General features: G+C 42.0%; 1 protein-coding gene across 4 annotated transcripts in view; it reads right to left on the bottom strand.

Moving 5' to 3' along the window:
* Window positions 1–14,002, bottom strand: part of LOC121310175 (cAMP-dependent protein kinase catalytic subunit alpha) — a 46,562-nt gene that overhangs the window by 15,209 nt on the left and 17,351 nt on the right. Inside the window, exons 1-2 of one of the 4 annotated variants that reach the window (XM_041243455.1) lie at window positions 12,552–12,831; window positions 1,192–1,253 (exon numbers count right to left, since the gene is read on the bottom strand). The exons of 1 other annotated variant lie outside the window; for it this stretch is intronic. In XM_041243455.1, coding sequence (XP_041099389.1) covers window positions 1,192–1,253; window positions 12,552–12,669 — 180 coding nt within the window. In that variant the 5' untranslated portion in view covers window positions 12,670–12,831. Of the gene's footprint in view, window positions 1–1,191; window positions 1,254–6,968; window positions 7,177–12,551; window positions 12,832–14,002 lie in introns of those variants that run through there. 2 more of the 4 variants (XM_041243457.1, XM_041243456.1) reach the window with 2 other exon arrangements.

Here is a 14,002-nt window from a genome sequence, read left to right as displayed (position 1 = left end):
TGTGTGTGTGTGTGTGTGTGTGTGTGTGTGTGTGTGTGTGTGAGAGAGTGTGGGTGTGCACTGCTGTAGACTGGCATTCTGTCTGCACAATAAACACTCAGTAAAAGCATTATTTGCTGTCTGCCTGACTCTTTGCTTGATAAACCCGACAACAGTACTTGTAAGCGCTACAATACTGCCTTCCCATGCTTGGGAACCCCACTCACAGCCGGCCGCTACAATACGCTGAGTTAATTATTGACTATATACGGCAGCATTAAAAGGGGATGTGAGGCTATTTGTTTTAACAGGGTGCTACATAAAAAACGAATACAATATAAAAACCTGAGCTGGCTGCACAGTTACTCGTGCTGTTCATGGTGTCCACCAGGTGGAGCTGTATCATTCACTCGTCTGCTGTGTGTTATGAATTATAGCACAAGCCTCACGGTGAAATCTATTGTTGTGGCTCGCGTCTGAAATTGTAAAGGTTGGACAGCCCTGCCCTCCTCGAATGAGGGTAGCTCAATACCACGGGAGAGCCCCCCCAAGGGGGTAGTGTGGGTGGTTCACCGCTGTCCGTCCTCGTGACAGAAACGACAACAGGACTAACGTTTACGGAGTACTCCGTTTACATAATAAGGAAATTGTATGGAGGGAAAAAAAAAAAAAAGTTTCACCCTAAAATGAAACAGCCTAATTCATTACTTTCCTCAAATAAAGCTGTATAGTTGCTTTGCAATGCAGCGTAATATATGTATATCAATTTCAGCGAATATCTGCCACTGCTACACCTACAATATGAGACACCGTTCGAAGGACTTCAAAACTGACTAGAAAATGAATCTCAAATACTTGTAATGCACATATATGGTGCTTTGACTGTGCTTGGCTTATTAGAATGCTTAAAAAAATAGAAGGGATGCAACTGGCATACTAGGCTCATTACGATCGTGTTCAATGAGTAGCAATACTTTCTTTACAAGATGTATCTGAATAGAGGGATGTAACTTTGTGTCACAAGACAAGACCACAGCTTAGCTCACTGTACAGTTAACCAAACAGTTCTTGAATGAAGTGTGTTTACAGTTGGTATGTTTGTCTTAAAATTGTCCCTCATTAAAATCCTCATTTGATCTTCTTGTGCATCACACCAGGAGACCATCAGACCCAGCCCATGTATCATGATGCATGACATTAGGGTATCCTTACCTGTGCTGGATTCTCCCATTTCTTCAGAAAATCTTCTTTGGCTTTTGCGAGGAACTCCTTCACTGTAACAGAAAAACATACAAACAAGGAGTAATACTGAGCAGAATAACTGCAGTCCTAATTCACTGGGCTGATACCAGTGGTGATGCCAGTAACTAGGGGTCGTGGAGCGGGGCAGCCACCCAGGGCACAAAGCCGCGGGGAAGGAAAAAATTACTTCAATGCATTGCCACTCGAGTAATAATTTTGTTCTGCAGTTCTCAATGTTTTCACTTGAGAAGTGACCCCCCCCCCAGTATGAAGATCGCATGTGCCTCTGCACTAGAAAAGGGCACACGTCACTTCCTTAGCAACGGTCTTAACGACCACAAACCTGGTCCTACACAAACCAACACCACAGAGTCACCACTTCATTGTTATTATGGCATATCTGTGTCGTTCGCTTCCCCTGGGGTGTGCTTATTTATTCGCTCCTGCAGCCTTCAGTACCAGCACTACTAGAAACGCAATGAAATAGAAAAGGAGGCATGTTTCAGAACATATATCAAGCACCTACATAATGAAGGATCACCAAAACATTGATAGGATAGACAAGTAAGATATTAAATTTATAAGGCAAATAGATAAAACGGCCCTTTAAATTCACCATCATGAATTACAAAATGTGGTACCAGTATTTATTTATTGGAATAAATTCAGAACAAAATGACCCCCCCCCCCTTGCTATTTCTAAGCACCATTATAAAAACAAGTTTATCTGATAATTATGTAGATCTTAATGCATTAAAATACGTATGTATAAAAGAAGCACAAAATCCAGTTATTTTGAATTACTTCTTTTTTGGTTTAAAATAGCATACAAACCTGCATGGCTCCTGCTATTTTGGATCGTAGAGAAACGGAAGAATTCTTTTCACAACTATATAGATGGAAATGCGAGTTAATCTTTCTGAATCTGCTTCAAGCCATTATGTCATTGCATCCACGTTTGTTACGATCATTTGCAATCCATGCTTTTTTACAGTACCAATCGATGATAGAAAAAACGCCACTGTGGCAAAGTGATTTGTAGTGCACTGGTGCAGTGGTGATGCGGTGCTCAGGAATGATTGATACAAGACAGTTCACGGGGAAAAAGCAGCTCTATTTACTGACCAATAATACCTGGCTCTACACAACAATGTGCATCGCTCAGGCAAACCACGAGGTTCAGTCCCGAAATAATAATAATAATAATAATAATAATAAATAATAATAATAATAATAATAATACACTAAACAAGACACACAACACAAGTCCAGAGGGAGTGCTCTTAGTGAAAGTGGCGATTTACAGGTTTATGCGTGTACAATGGTAACGTGTAACCGGTAATGGTAACCAGACTTAATTGCTGGAGGTTCAGCTACAATTCCCAGAGGTTAGGTTCTACAATGACAAGCAGACAGTTAGCAACAAACAAAACACTTGTCACTCATGGTAATTAATTACTTCCATTTCCCAAAATGGATCCTCTCAGTAACCACATCAAAAAGGAACAGATTACATCACACCCCCTGTTATACCCTTAGTCACGGCCCCTGCGATAGCTAGCCCAATCACATCTCCTCCAATGCATGACTGACACATCGCGTACTGCATTAGGGTGATGACTTCAGGCATTGTGACTCCGCCTCCTTAGATGGCTGGCTTCCGACTGACCCTGGAATGAACTGCCAGACCATCCAGTACGAGGCACACTGTTCCTGTTATACAGCGCCCTCACAGGCTGGGAGGGAGATTGTTGACGAGGATTCATTTGCTCTCAGTCACAGCCACACATGAACTTAATTTATAGAAGGATATTAGAGATATTAAAATGAGGCTGCTAAAATAAATCTAAGTAGTTTTTATTGTTTACAGCGATTCTGCTAAAAATCCACAAATGCATGCACTTACTGATCAAATTTTAATTTGAAAAACGACAGTTTAATTGTCCTTATTATAAGCACACAGATTGAACTCCAGCCCTGACTAACAAAAAATGACTATATAAAATAAACTCATTATCACTGGTTGGTACTGAAAATGAGTGGATTGAACATAAATTGAAAAGGCAGGAAACACAACTTAGTTAAAACGTTTTAACAAGTTCCTTTCCTTTTTAAAGTAAAGTCTTGTTCCTTTCAAGAACATGTTCAAAAAGAGAGATTCTGAAATAACAAGTTAAAACTATGAAATGTAATCAAAACTACGAAATGTGAGCAAACATATCATCCCAACTTCTAAACACCCAAAAAGGCGCAAAATGCCTAGCTATGGCTCAGTGAATTCCTTCCCTCCCCAGTCCTCCAGTCCTGTAAAACACAAACACAGCTGCAATCTTTACAGCTCTGTCAGTTACTACAATACAAAGTCCAAACGGAAATCTGATTTTGACAACTCTCCTTCAGAACGACACTGGCTGGATAGAGCAGCTGGAAAACCACCAAACACCGAGGAGGTTCAGAACAAAAATGATAAACTGAAAGCTATCTGGGCATCATTAGAGTTTTGATTTTTTTCTTCTGTTTTATATTTTAATCTAAAATCAACCAGTTTAGCAATGCAAGGGCATGATTTGAAACTGATTGATCATTTTTGGAACAATGTTCTTTACATTTTTCTTAGCATCATTTAAAAGGAGAACACATTTTTCAACAGTCTTGATAACAAGGCAACACATTCAGTGCACACTGTACAGTGCTATACAGTGCATTTTCTGTTTCCGTGTGGAGTGCAGGATGCTCCCTATAGCCTGGAGTTCACCGGTTCGAGTCCAGGCTATTCCACTGCCGCCCGTGGACGGGAGTTCCCAGGCGGCAGTGCACAATCGGCAGAGTGCCACCCGGGAGGGGGAGGGCTTAGATCGGCCAGGCTGTCCTCTGCTCACCGCACACCAGCGACCCCTGTAGAGTAGCTGGGCGCCTGCCTGCAAGTTGCCCAGAGCTACGCGGTCCTCAGACACTGTAGCTCTGCGGTGGCAGCCGTGGGCCAGGTTCAAATAAAAATAAAATTTGGCATTTCAAATTGGGGGGGGGGAATCTGAAAAATAAATTTGCCGATTCCAAATTAAGAAAAAAAAAAACACACACACACACACAACACACAAACACACACACACACACACACACACCACACTACGCCATGAAGGATCCCACTGGTTTAACATACAGTAGGTAACCTGTTCCATCCCCTCTTTGTAAAAGTAGGGTCTCCTACAGTCTAAAATCCACTCAAACTCTACCACAGGCCTGCAGTGTTAAAACAGGCCAAGTACTCACGACCTCTGGGTTGCTTCTGTGTGTTGCTTCATTAACATACACACCTCTGTTTGCTCTTGAAGCGTTTGTTGTAGCTGACTTTGCAGTTTTACCCGATAAGAAGTTAGAGAGTCCAGGCACAAACAAACCTGAACCAAGTGCTGAATGTGGCTCTTATATGAAGGTGGACCGAGGAGTTAGTTAGACACTCTAGAAAAACATCCAATATCTACATGCAGTACTAGTGCTGCTGCATTTATACATGTCCACAATCCAGTTCAGAGAATGGCTAAGGCATTAGGTAGTCTTAACAACTCTGGGCTGTCCGCCACCAAGATTTCAATTTCTTGAGCATGTTTTTGTGCAACTATGCTGATGAAGGCACCCTAACTGAAAAACATTTATCCACTTGAATTTCTGTAAACGTGGAATCTTTATTCCAAACTGCCCCCCCCCCCCCCCCCCCCCCCCCAACACACCCCCTCCAATAACACACCTCCTACTGACCTGAACACCCCCTCCAATAACACACCTCCTACTGACCTGACCTCAGGTGAAAGAATGTCTTTTACTTTGCCCATATTTAAAAAACAACTTTGAAGGCATGTTGTAGAATCCTCCAGGTAACAGAATACAATGTACCTTTATCACTACAAAACGCCCACACCTACAGAATACGAATTACAAACACTGAAATATCTGGGTTTGTTTCTTATTGTAGTGGCACATCAATAAAGTGCTTGATACTTTTAAAGTACACTATTCTCCAATGAGCTGCGGCCCACGTGACATCAGCTCAAATTAAAAACAGCCTAGAGAGTGTATGGGTTTGTTCGAGCTGAGCAGGTGAACAGGCCAGACCAGACTAAACGGCTCGTTTTCTTGTTCACGGAGAGAGGCCTAAAGGACCAGGGGCCCCGCCGCCCCTCACTGTGCCCAGGGGCCCTGCCGCCCATCTTTAAAGCAATTACTGCTTCAAAACAAGTGACCAGATCTCCCATTTATGGAAGTGTAAAAGCAAAATTAACAGTTCTATATTTTGTTTTATTTTACCAAATTAAAAAAAGTTTGATAGACACTTACCATGAAATGAAATGTACTATATTGATTTGTATGGCATTGCAACAGATACAAAACATGCAGCACTTCAAGTCTCCACTACTAAAGGTTCATGAATTTCAAAAGACAGAAAGGCAAAGTCAGCTAAAATGTGTAAAAATATATAATAAAATAATAATACATTTCACAAAATCACTCAGGTGAAACAATGCCTTGTAATTTTACCTCAAACATCAATATAAACCTTTCAGGAAGGTCCCTCAGCTCATAGAATAAAAGTTTTCATACCTGTACCTCTTTGAAAACACTAAGAAGAATACAGAATAAAAAAAAAATTAAAACAACAACAAATACGAAATAGCATTTGGGACACTTGCAGGGTTAAATACATTACAGCCGTTTACTTCAGGGTTGTAATATTTTTCTGCAACAATATACCTAGTTGTAGATGTCAAAGTGGTGGTTTTTTTCCCCTTTCATTTTGGCGAATTCAACCTCTATATGTTCCGATTAGTTTTCTTAGCATTTAATATTGGTCGTTTGTAACAAAACATGAAATAATTGAGGGCAGTCAATTAGCACAATTTACTGTCAACATGGCCTTTAACTGAACTAACCAAATCCGTGAGAAATCAAGGGAACATGGATCAAATTGCTGCAGTAAAAACCGATATCAATAACACTGTTGAAAGCAGATGGATTATATTTCATAAAATATTGTACACAATTCTAAAAGCTTTTTTGTTTATTTAATCCAGAGTTCATAAATTAAGATGTTTTTGCCTAAATTTTCACATAGTTTCAGATCCCACCATTTAAAGACACAGGTTTTAAAAGCATGGGGCAAGTGGTGTGTACTGCAACTTCCCTGCCCTGCCTCAACACAAACTCAACACAGCCAACAGCCACTTCATTTCTGGGTATAAAACCATCTACAGAGGGGTCCTCAAGCGGGTTCATATTTGTAAAACTTGAGCGGGTAATCAGATTAGACCCAGGTACACAATCAGAAATGCTCAATATTGGAGGCTTGGCGTAAAAAAATGAAATGGCTGGCACACTTTGAATAAAAAACACTTAAGAAATCTTGAGAAATAATTTAACAAGCAGTCTTTAAAAAAAAAAAAAAAAAAAACACACACACACAAGCCCTGCTTTGTTTTCACAACAGTAACAGACAGCGTTTAAAGTCGACAGGTTTAGATACAGTGCAAGACCAGCATGTCTGGCTGCAACGTAACCCTTCACACTCCCAGAGTCCTGACCCTCCAAGCTTCACTGCAACCCTTCACACTCCCAGAGTCCTGACCCTCCAAGCTTCACTGCAACCCTTCACACTCCCAGAGTCCTGACCCTCCAAGCTTCACTGCAACCCTTCACACTCCCAGAGTCCTGACCCTCCAAGCTTCACTGCAACCCTTCACGCTCCGAGTCCTTACCGTCCATGCCTCCTCCCCTTGCTGCCTAGTGCCTCCCTGGGTCTGCCCTACAGCATTCTGAAGAGGGGCCAGAATCAACACCATTTAAGGGGGAGCGGGCAAGCAAGCCCAATGCCCAGCTCTCCTCTCAACTCCAGTAACGCTCCTCTCCCTCACTCCACGGTCAGTGTCACTTCCTTTCTCTTCCTCCGCTGCTGTCTCCCTCTCCCTTCTCTGCCTCGTCACCTCTGCCTTTGTTTTTACACAAATGTTCAATCAAACTGCAAGCTGGTTTATATCAATATTTATTCTGCAAACACAGAGTAGCCTTTACTCCACAAAATCAATCCCAGCCCTAACAGGAAGGGGAGGTTTCCAAACACATGGCCACAACACCCACAGATATTTAAAGGGATACTTGAGTGAAAATAATTGTCAGGTCCCTTTTTTTAAAACTATTTCAGTAGGTACGTTTTTTCTGAGTCAGTACCATTAAGAGCTCATATTGCCAAGCATCTCAAAATAGATACTTGAATAATTGCAACATGTGGTTCTTATTGCAATTATTCAAATATCTGTTCTGAGATGCCTGGAGTTCAGCAGCTGCTTTTAAATGGGATTGCTAGATCAGTCTGTGCCTTTATATTACAGCACTACAAAATGCATGCAAAAGAAATCTATAACCTATATACAGGGCTGCTGATTTTTCAACGATTGCAGAAGTCCGAAACTCCAGTTTTGTGTTTTTTGTAATGGGTTTTTTGCACTACACATTCGATTGATCGATCATGTTCGAGTCAATACCATTAAGAGATCATATTGCCAATTGTAAACACGTACAGAACAAAAAAGCAAGACCAACAAAAAAAATGGCAAAGCACTGCACTCTTCTGCTGAAGAACGTAAACCTGAGCTACAGCGCTCAAGGCAGGGCTTGCCCAAAAGTAAGCAAATACTTAATTGTGTATACAATTATTGGTTTAGTATATTCTAAAACTGTGGCAACGCAAATGGAAGCTTAATTCAAGATGTACACCAGGTGGCACTATCTCTACAGACACTTGCTCTAGCTTGCGTTAAATATTTCTATGGTGAAAGACAAATCGACTATCACTGAAGAGCTGATCCTGCAACACCTGAAAAAGGGGAGTGTTTGCGTGGGCACAGAATAGGAGCTGCATTACCACTCAGAATGACTACAGCAAAGGTAAGAGGGCAAAAATATACATTCAAATATGACTTTGTTACTTCATGTATCTTGTTTAATCAGAGAGTTAACACATATCCTACTGTACCCAAATCCCTTTAGAAACAATATAAAACTAGAGGCCTTCATGAAACCAGGAAACATCCTGTTGGTTGCTATTGGTTACAGGAGGTGGCCCCTGGCACAATTCTAAGTTCCTCCTCCTGTCCCTTGAGGCCTTATGATCAGGTGACTCCCTGCAGATGTCTAAAGGCCTTCTGCAGCAGCTTGTGTTGCCACGGCAATGCCAATACAGTATAGCCAGGTTTGTCCAAGGATTAGGACCCCGCTTGGGTGAGCTTTCATAGTCCGTGTACTGCTCCCTAGCTTGGCTAAATACAACAATATTTTACATTGATTTAAAATTTCAATTTGTCCCAAAAGTAATTCAGACTAATGTATTTTTTTCTTTTTAATTCAGATTCAACCTATACGGAATGTACACTTCAGCCAATAATATTTGTACACCGCGTGAGAAATCTATATCCCACAGCCGCATGCACAAGCGATCCATTCAGAAGTATTATTATCAGCAGAACAACTGCACATACAACTTGCATAGCAGACAATGTTATTTGCATAGGAGAAGATTGTAACATTAAAAGGACGTATAACCCATGTCAGATAAAAATGGTTAAAAAAAAAAAAAAAAAAAAAAAAAAAGGAGGAGACTCATCTGAGACTAACACCAAGCCCCCATCCATTTCAAAATGTCAGCAAAGCAGCTTCCAGGAAAAGAGAACACATGTTTAATGGGCCAAATCCTTTAGATCATTTGTTTGTAACTGGTATAAATGTTGCCAAATATAAACAATCACTTTTTTCTCTTTAAACATTTGATGACATCACTTTATCCTGTACTGTACTGGCAGGGCAATTAACATCACAGTCAAAATCCAATGTCAAATTAAAGCAGACCGACTTGGAGAGACCTCTCCTATTGCACTGAAATGCATCGGCTCCCTTTCTCTGAAAACAGAATGGAAAAAGTCATTTGAAGTGCTTGTGCAGTACTGTATTCCAAAAGGTCCAAATGTAGGTGTTGAAAGCAATTCAAAAACCGGTCCTGTTCGTATCCACTGGCAGTAAAACTAAAACTGCACCAGTTAGGATTGCTGGTCACTGGCAATAAGCCTGTTATTTGTACTGTGAGCCCCACATACTCTATGAACATACTGCAGCAAAAACTACAGAAAGTAATGGACTCTGATCATATTAGAAGGTTTCTATCTCTTTCAGTACAGAAACATCTGCTTATCCACATGAGCACATTCTTTAGCACAGAGTTATCAAGTTAAATCACAACTGGAAATATGTACATATAGCCTGATCCATCACACTGTGATACTTGATGTTCTCACAATGAGATAAGCAGATCTCTTCATGTAAAACTCCAAGCTGTAAGAAAGTATTTCAAAGGCCTGCTTGGCTCCTAGAAAGAATTAGCATTCCCTGCTGCTGTGCCATGGAATATAGTGCCTACAGGGGCACTGCTTCCCAAATCAAAGCGTTGTGGAAAAACAGCCAAAGATTTTGATCAGCCCGTGGCTTCAGTCATATCCTGGCAATTGATCCACACCAATCGATCAACCCAGCCCCCAGTCGCTAAAACCCCCCACTGACGTCAGACGGGGGACAGAATAAGGTCAACGGAAAGCAGCGATATAGAACAGCCGAAAACAACAATTGATCAAATGACAGCTTTGAGCTGCTGTGCTGTGGTGCAAAGAGGTCACTCCCCCATTCCAGTCAGCCTCCATCCTCCAGTTTAACACCCTTAAGAGCGCCAGTCAAGACTTTCAAATCAATTCTCTGCTCTGTTATTTTCACACAGGTAACAGGTAGCCAACCCAGGCTATAACATCAATTCTCACACTTGCATATGGCAATATTATCACTGGGCCCCCTTTGAAGGAATGTCAAAATCAGATCTCATTAGCACCATATACTCGCTGTGCCCCTCAGACTGCGGATCCACAGCGAAGCCAGACCTATAGTGCTGGAGGACAACACAGATCTGAATAGCTCCACTGCAGACCCGCAGGTGCCCCATCAGCCACAGGGGGGCACTGGTGCGCGGTGAACCATGGCTTCCCCTACCAACCTAAGCCCTCCTTACCCTGGCAGCGCTCAGCCAAATTGTGTAAATGGCTTTATTTTTCCACAGTAAGCATGAATTCCATGAATCAGAACCAGTGCTGTGTAACATCAAATTCTCTGTGAAAAATCTAAATGTGTGAAAAAAAAAATACAATTTTTAGCATTTCAAAATACATTGATGAAACGTTTGCTTCACCAGCGGACAACATGTTCTATGAAATGCAGTGGAACTCACTTCCTGTAAAATGAGGAAATACATGGTATAGACAGTTTTAATTTAAAAAAAAGAAGCTTTATTTACAGGACACAGACAAGCGCTATATTTAGCTCTTGTTGACAGGCTGACTGAGTTAGTAAAAAATACCAAACATTTGCTAATTTTACCCTTTTTGACTTTTTTTATATCTTTTTATTGTTACAAAAGTAAAGCGACCTATATTTTTGTAACAACTACTGTGAGAAATTACTCAGAAAACACGGATGAGCGTTTGTTTGAATTAAAAATTGACATAATAGGCTCTATTTATTTGGTGTTGTTTTATGAAGGAGTATGAAAATCACCTTGGTGCCCTGGTGTTGAATTTGGGTTTTGTCTTTCTGCCCCCTAGAACTACCTTGGCTGAATTCACACCCAACGAAGACAGCACTGCCTTGCCCTTCATGACCTTGACTTCATGCCCCGATACACCTACTGAAGACGGATGTGTTTAGATCACACAAACCCATACAAGACACAAATCCCCCTGCCACGGTCAAACTCAAAAAAGGTAGAGTAACATGCAGACCAATGCTGTTCATCCACTGCACTGCTGATGTGACAGTTCATACAGAAGCCTCCATTTCCCTCCACATTCAAGAACAATCACTTGTGCTAAAGAATGTCCCAACCAAGTTTCATGACAAGAGGATAAGCAGTTCTCCTGACGGATGTTGGCGACATGCACGATACAATTCCCAAACCCCACAGATTTTACTACAGGCTACAAAGAGTGTAAAATCAATTGTAGAATTGTGACGCATTGCAAAGCACTGTATTTAAATACTGTGTGCTAAACAATGCACATTTAAATAATATAAAAACAGAACTATGAATACTAAAGCAAGTCTACCTTTTCATTGCAATGCATAGTTTATAAACCAGTGGTCTCAAACCCAAATGTGACCACACCCTGCCAAACATGCATGGGCCACCACCAGACAAGTTTACATGCGCTAGAGAGTTTAAAATCCATTCTCTTACTAGCAGCAACATTATCACGACCCCCTCATTGTAGCTCTTGTTTACATCTGAATGCATGCAGATAAAACAGCCACAGCAGTTTAAATGCCTCGTGATGCACGCGAGATTCTTCCCTCGAGTGGTCTTGGGATCATGTACCAGGCTGTTCACATTTGAAACTTAGTGTAGCAAGAAAAAAAAAAAAACAAGAAACCAAAATATCTTCTGCACAGCACAAAAGGGTGCAGTGAGAATGTTGCTAAAGTTACTTAGTGGAGGAAAACTGATTTTTTATGAGGTTTATTCTCGGTAAGAGGACGGTCAAAAGCGCCCATTCAAACCAAGCTTCTGAGCGTCAACGTTTGACATGAGATTCCTTTTATCTAAATAGAGATATGCAGGAAGTGAACTCTGTTCTGTAGCAGCATTCAAAAAAGAGCAGACAGACAATCCAGCCAGTTCCTTTGCTATATAAATAAAAACAAGCTACTTAATTCCAAATGTAGCTTGCAAGCTATTTATATACATGTACTGTAAGCTTTTTCATGCAACAAAACCAGCATTAAGAGAATGAGAATTCCATTAGCAATGCTTTCACACATTAAATAACATGCAATACTGTAGAGATGGGGCCAGACTCAGACGCACAGCTTTGAAAATGTCCTCCCTGAATAATTAAGATGTTCTGAGCAGCAGGCTACAAAATTTAAAAGCTACAGCACGCCAGCCCCATCCCAACAATAAAGCCAGGTTGCAGACAGCTTTCAGAACAGAAATGAGCTGGTCCTGCAACACATACAGAAAGACGCAGAGTTTCTCTGCTTGCAAAGTGAAACTGCAGTTGGTAAAAGTGAAAAAGAAACAAACAGAAACAAAGAGGCGGGCCTGTGATAATGCAGCTTGTGCTTCTGAGGCAGTACATGCATTTGAAAGTTGAGGTTAACACTTCCTTAAAGCCGGACCAGTGACATTTTAAAGGCTTGGCCTGCCACAAGACAGAACGTGGCAGTCATACACACACCAACCAAACCCGACTCACGTCTCTTGCCGTCTTCTTGGTCCTCAAACTCAAATTCAGTTCCCCCATCAGTTTCCTGGCCCCCATTTCGGGGACTGCGCTGAAACAGCCGTCCCGCCAGCCTGTGAAGAGCCGACATTGCCAACCACGGTCCCTCCCACTGGCGCACACCAGGGGGGAGGGCAGAGCCCTACCGACAGACACAACGAGCGGATCAGAGCAGCACTCCTGCGAGCAGTAACCACAGGTAGAATGAGACACAGCCGCTGTTACCAGCAGCTCTCTGAAAGCATGCTGCTGACGCTTCAGTGAAAGACACGCGTTCTACTCCAGTAGGGTCATAGGGCTTCCTTCGAGTTACTTTAGACAGGCACTTCCCATACTTCCATTTCAAAGAAATCCTATTCTCCCAGCCTGGTTCATACAGTCTATACAGCAAAATCTACTGCATTACAAAAAAAAAAAGCAGCTGGCCATCACTAGCCTCAGCATGTAACACGTATTGTAACAGTATAAGAAAGCTTTCTATTGAAAAGGTCCTTCTCAACAGTTTCTCCCTTGGCTGTGCCCTTAAGCAAGGCAGCTAAAGTTTCCAGCTTCGCCTGTGTGAAGCAGACTTTACAGCACTGAACCCGGACTGGCAGTCTCTAGAGGCTTTCCCCAAGGTAACAGGCAGGGTTTACAACACGGTCCTGTTTCAAGCAGTGCAATTAGAGCCGTTCTTCCTCCAGCTTTCCCAGTATTGCTTTGCTCAAAGAAGCTGCACTGGACAGGGCACGTCCTGTATTTACAGCTGAACTATTTTTGGTTTCAAAAGGGGCTGTAAAATGAGAAGGCTTGTCTTAACAATCCATCACCCTAAATAATGTAGTAATAATTAAAACGAGGCATTCCAAAGAAAAAAAAAAAAAAAAGAGTTCCGATTGTCACAAAATAAAATGAAACCGCTCAAACTCTTCTGCAGGCACAGAACTTTGTCAGGTGTCTCCGCTTTTTCCATTCAGGTACCTGCCAATCATTCGAAGACAAACAAAGTCCTGGGCCAGGTCCCTTTCCGTCGTCCAGCTTGCAGTCTTCAGTGTCGTACTGAACAGAAAACCAAACCAACTTTCCACTCCACCCCCGGCGAAGACAGACGACTCAGGAATGCAAGACTGGCTCAGGTTGCTGGCAAACCGGTTCCCTTATCCTCAGGAGTGAGGCTGCCCAGATGAATAACTGCTTCTCCCCATGCACAGTCTCTCTGCATCAATAACCAATACATCCACCTCAGGATCTCAGAGCAGGAAACACCAGCACAGTCTCTCTGCATCAATAACCAATACAACCACCTCAGGATCTCAGAGCAGAAAACACCAGCACAGTCTCTCTGCATCAATAACCAATACATCCACCTCAGGATCTCAGAGCAGGAAACCCCTCCAGCACAGCGGCACACCCTGCTCAGATCCCCCCCCTCTGCACAGTGCTTG

This window comes from Polyodon spathula, unplaced genomic scaffold (genome assembly GCF_017654505.1).
Source record: "Polyodon spathula isolate WHYD16114869_AA unplaced genomic scaffold, ASM1765450v1 scaffolds_1792, whole genome shotgun sequence".
Classification (NCBI taxonomy): domain Eukaryota; kingdom Metazoa; phylum Chordata; class Actinopteri; order Acipenseriformes; family Polyodontidae; genus Polyodon; species Polyodon spathula.
The sequence above is the reverse complement of the archived record's forward strand: the minus strand, read 5'-3'. Positions and strand labels throughout refer to the sequence as shown.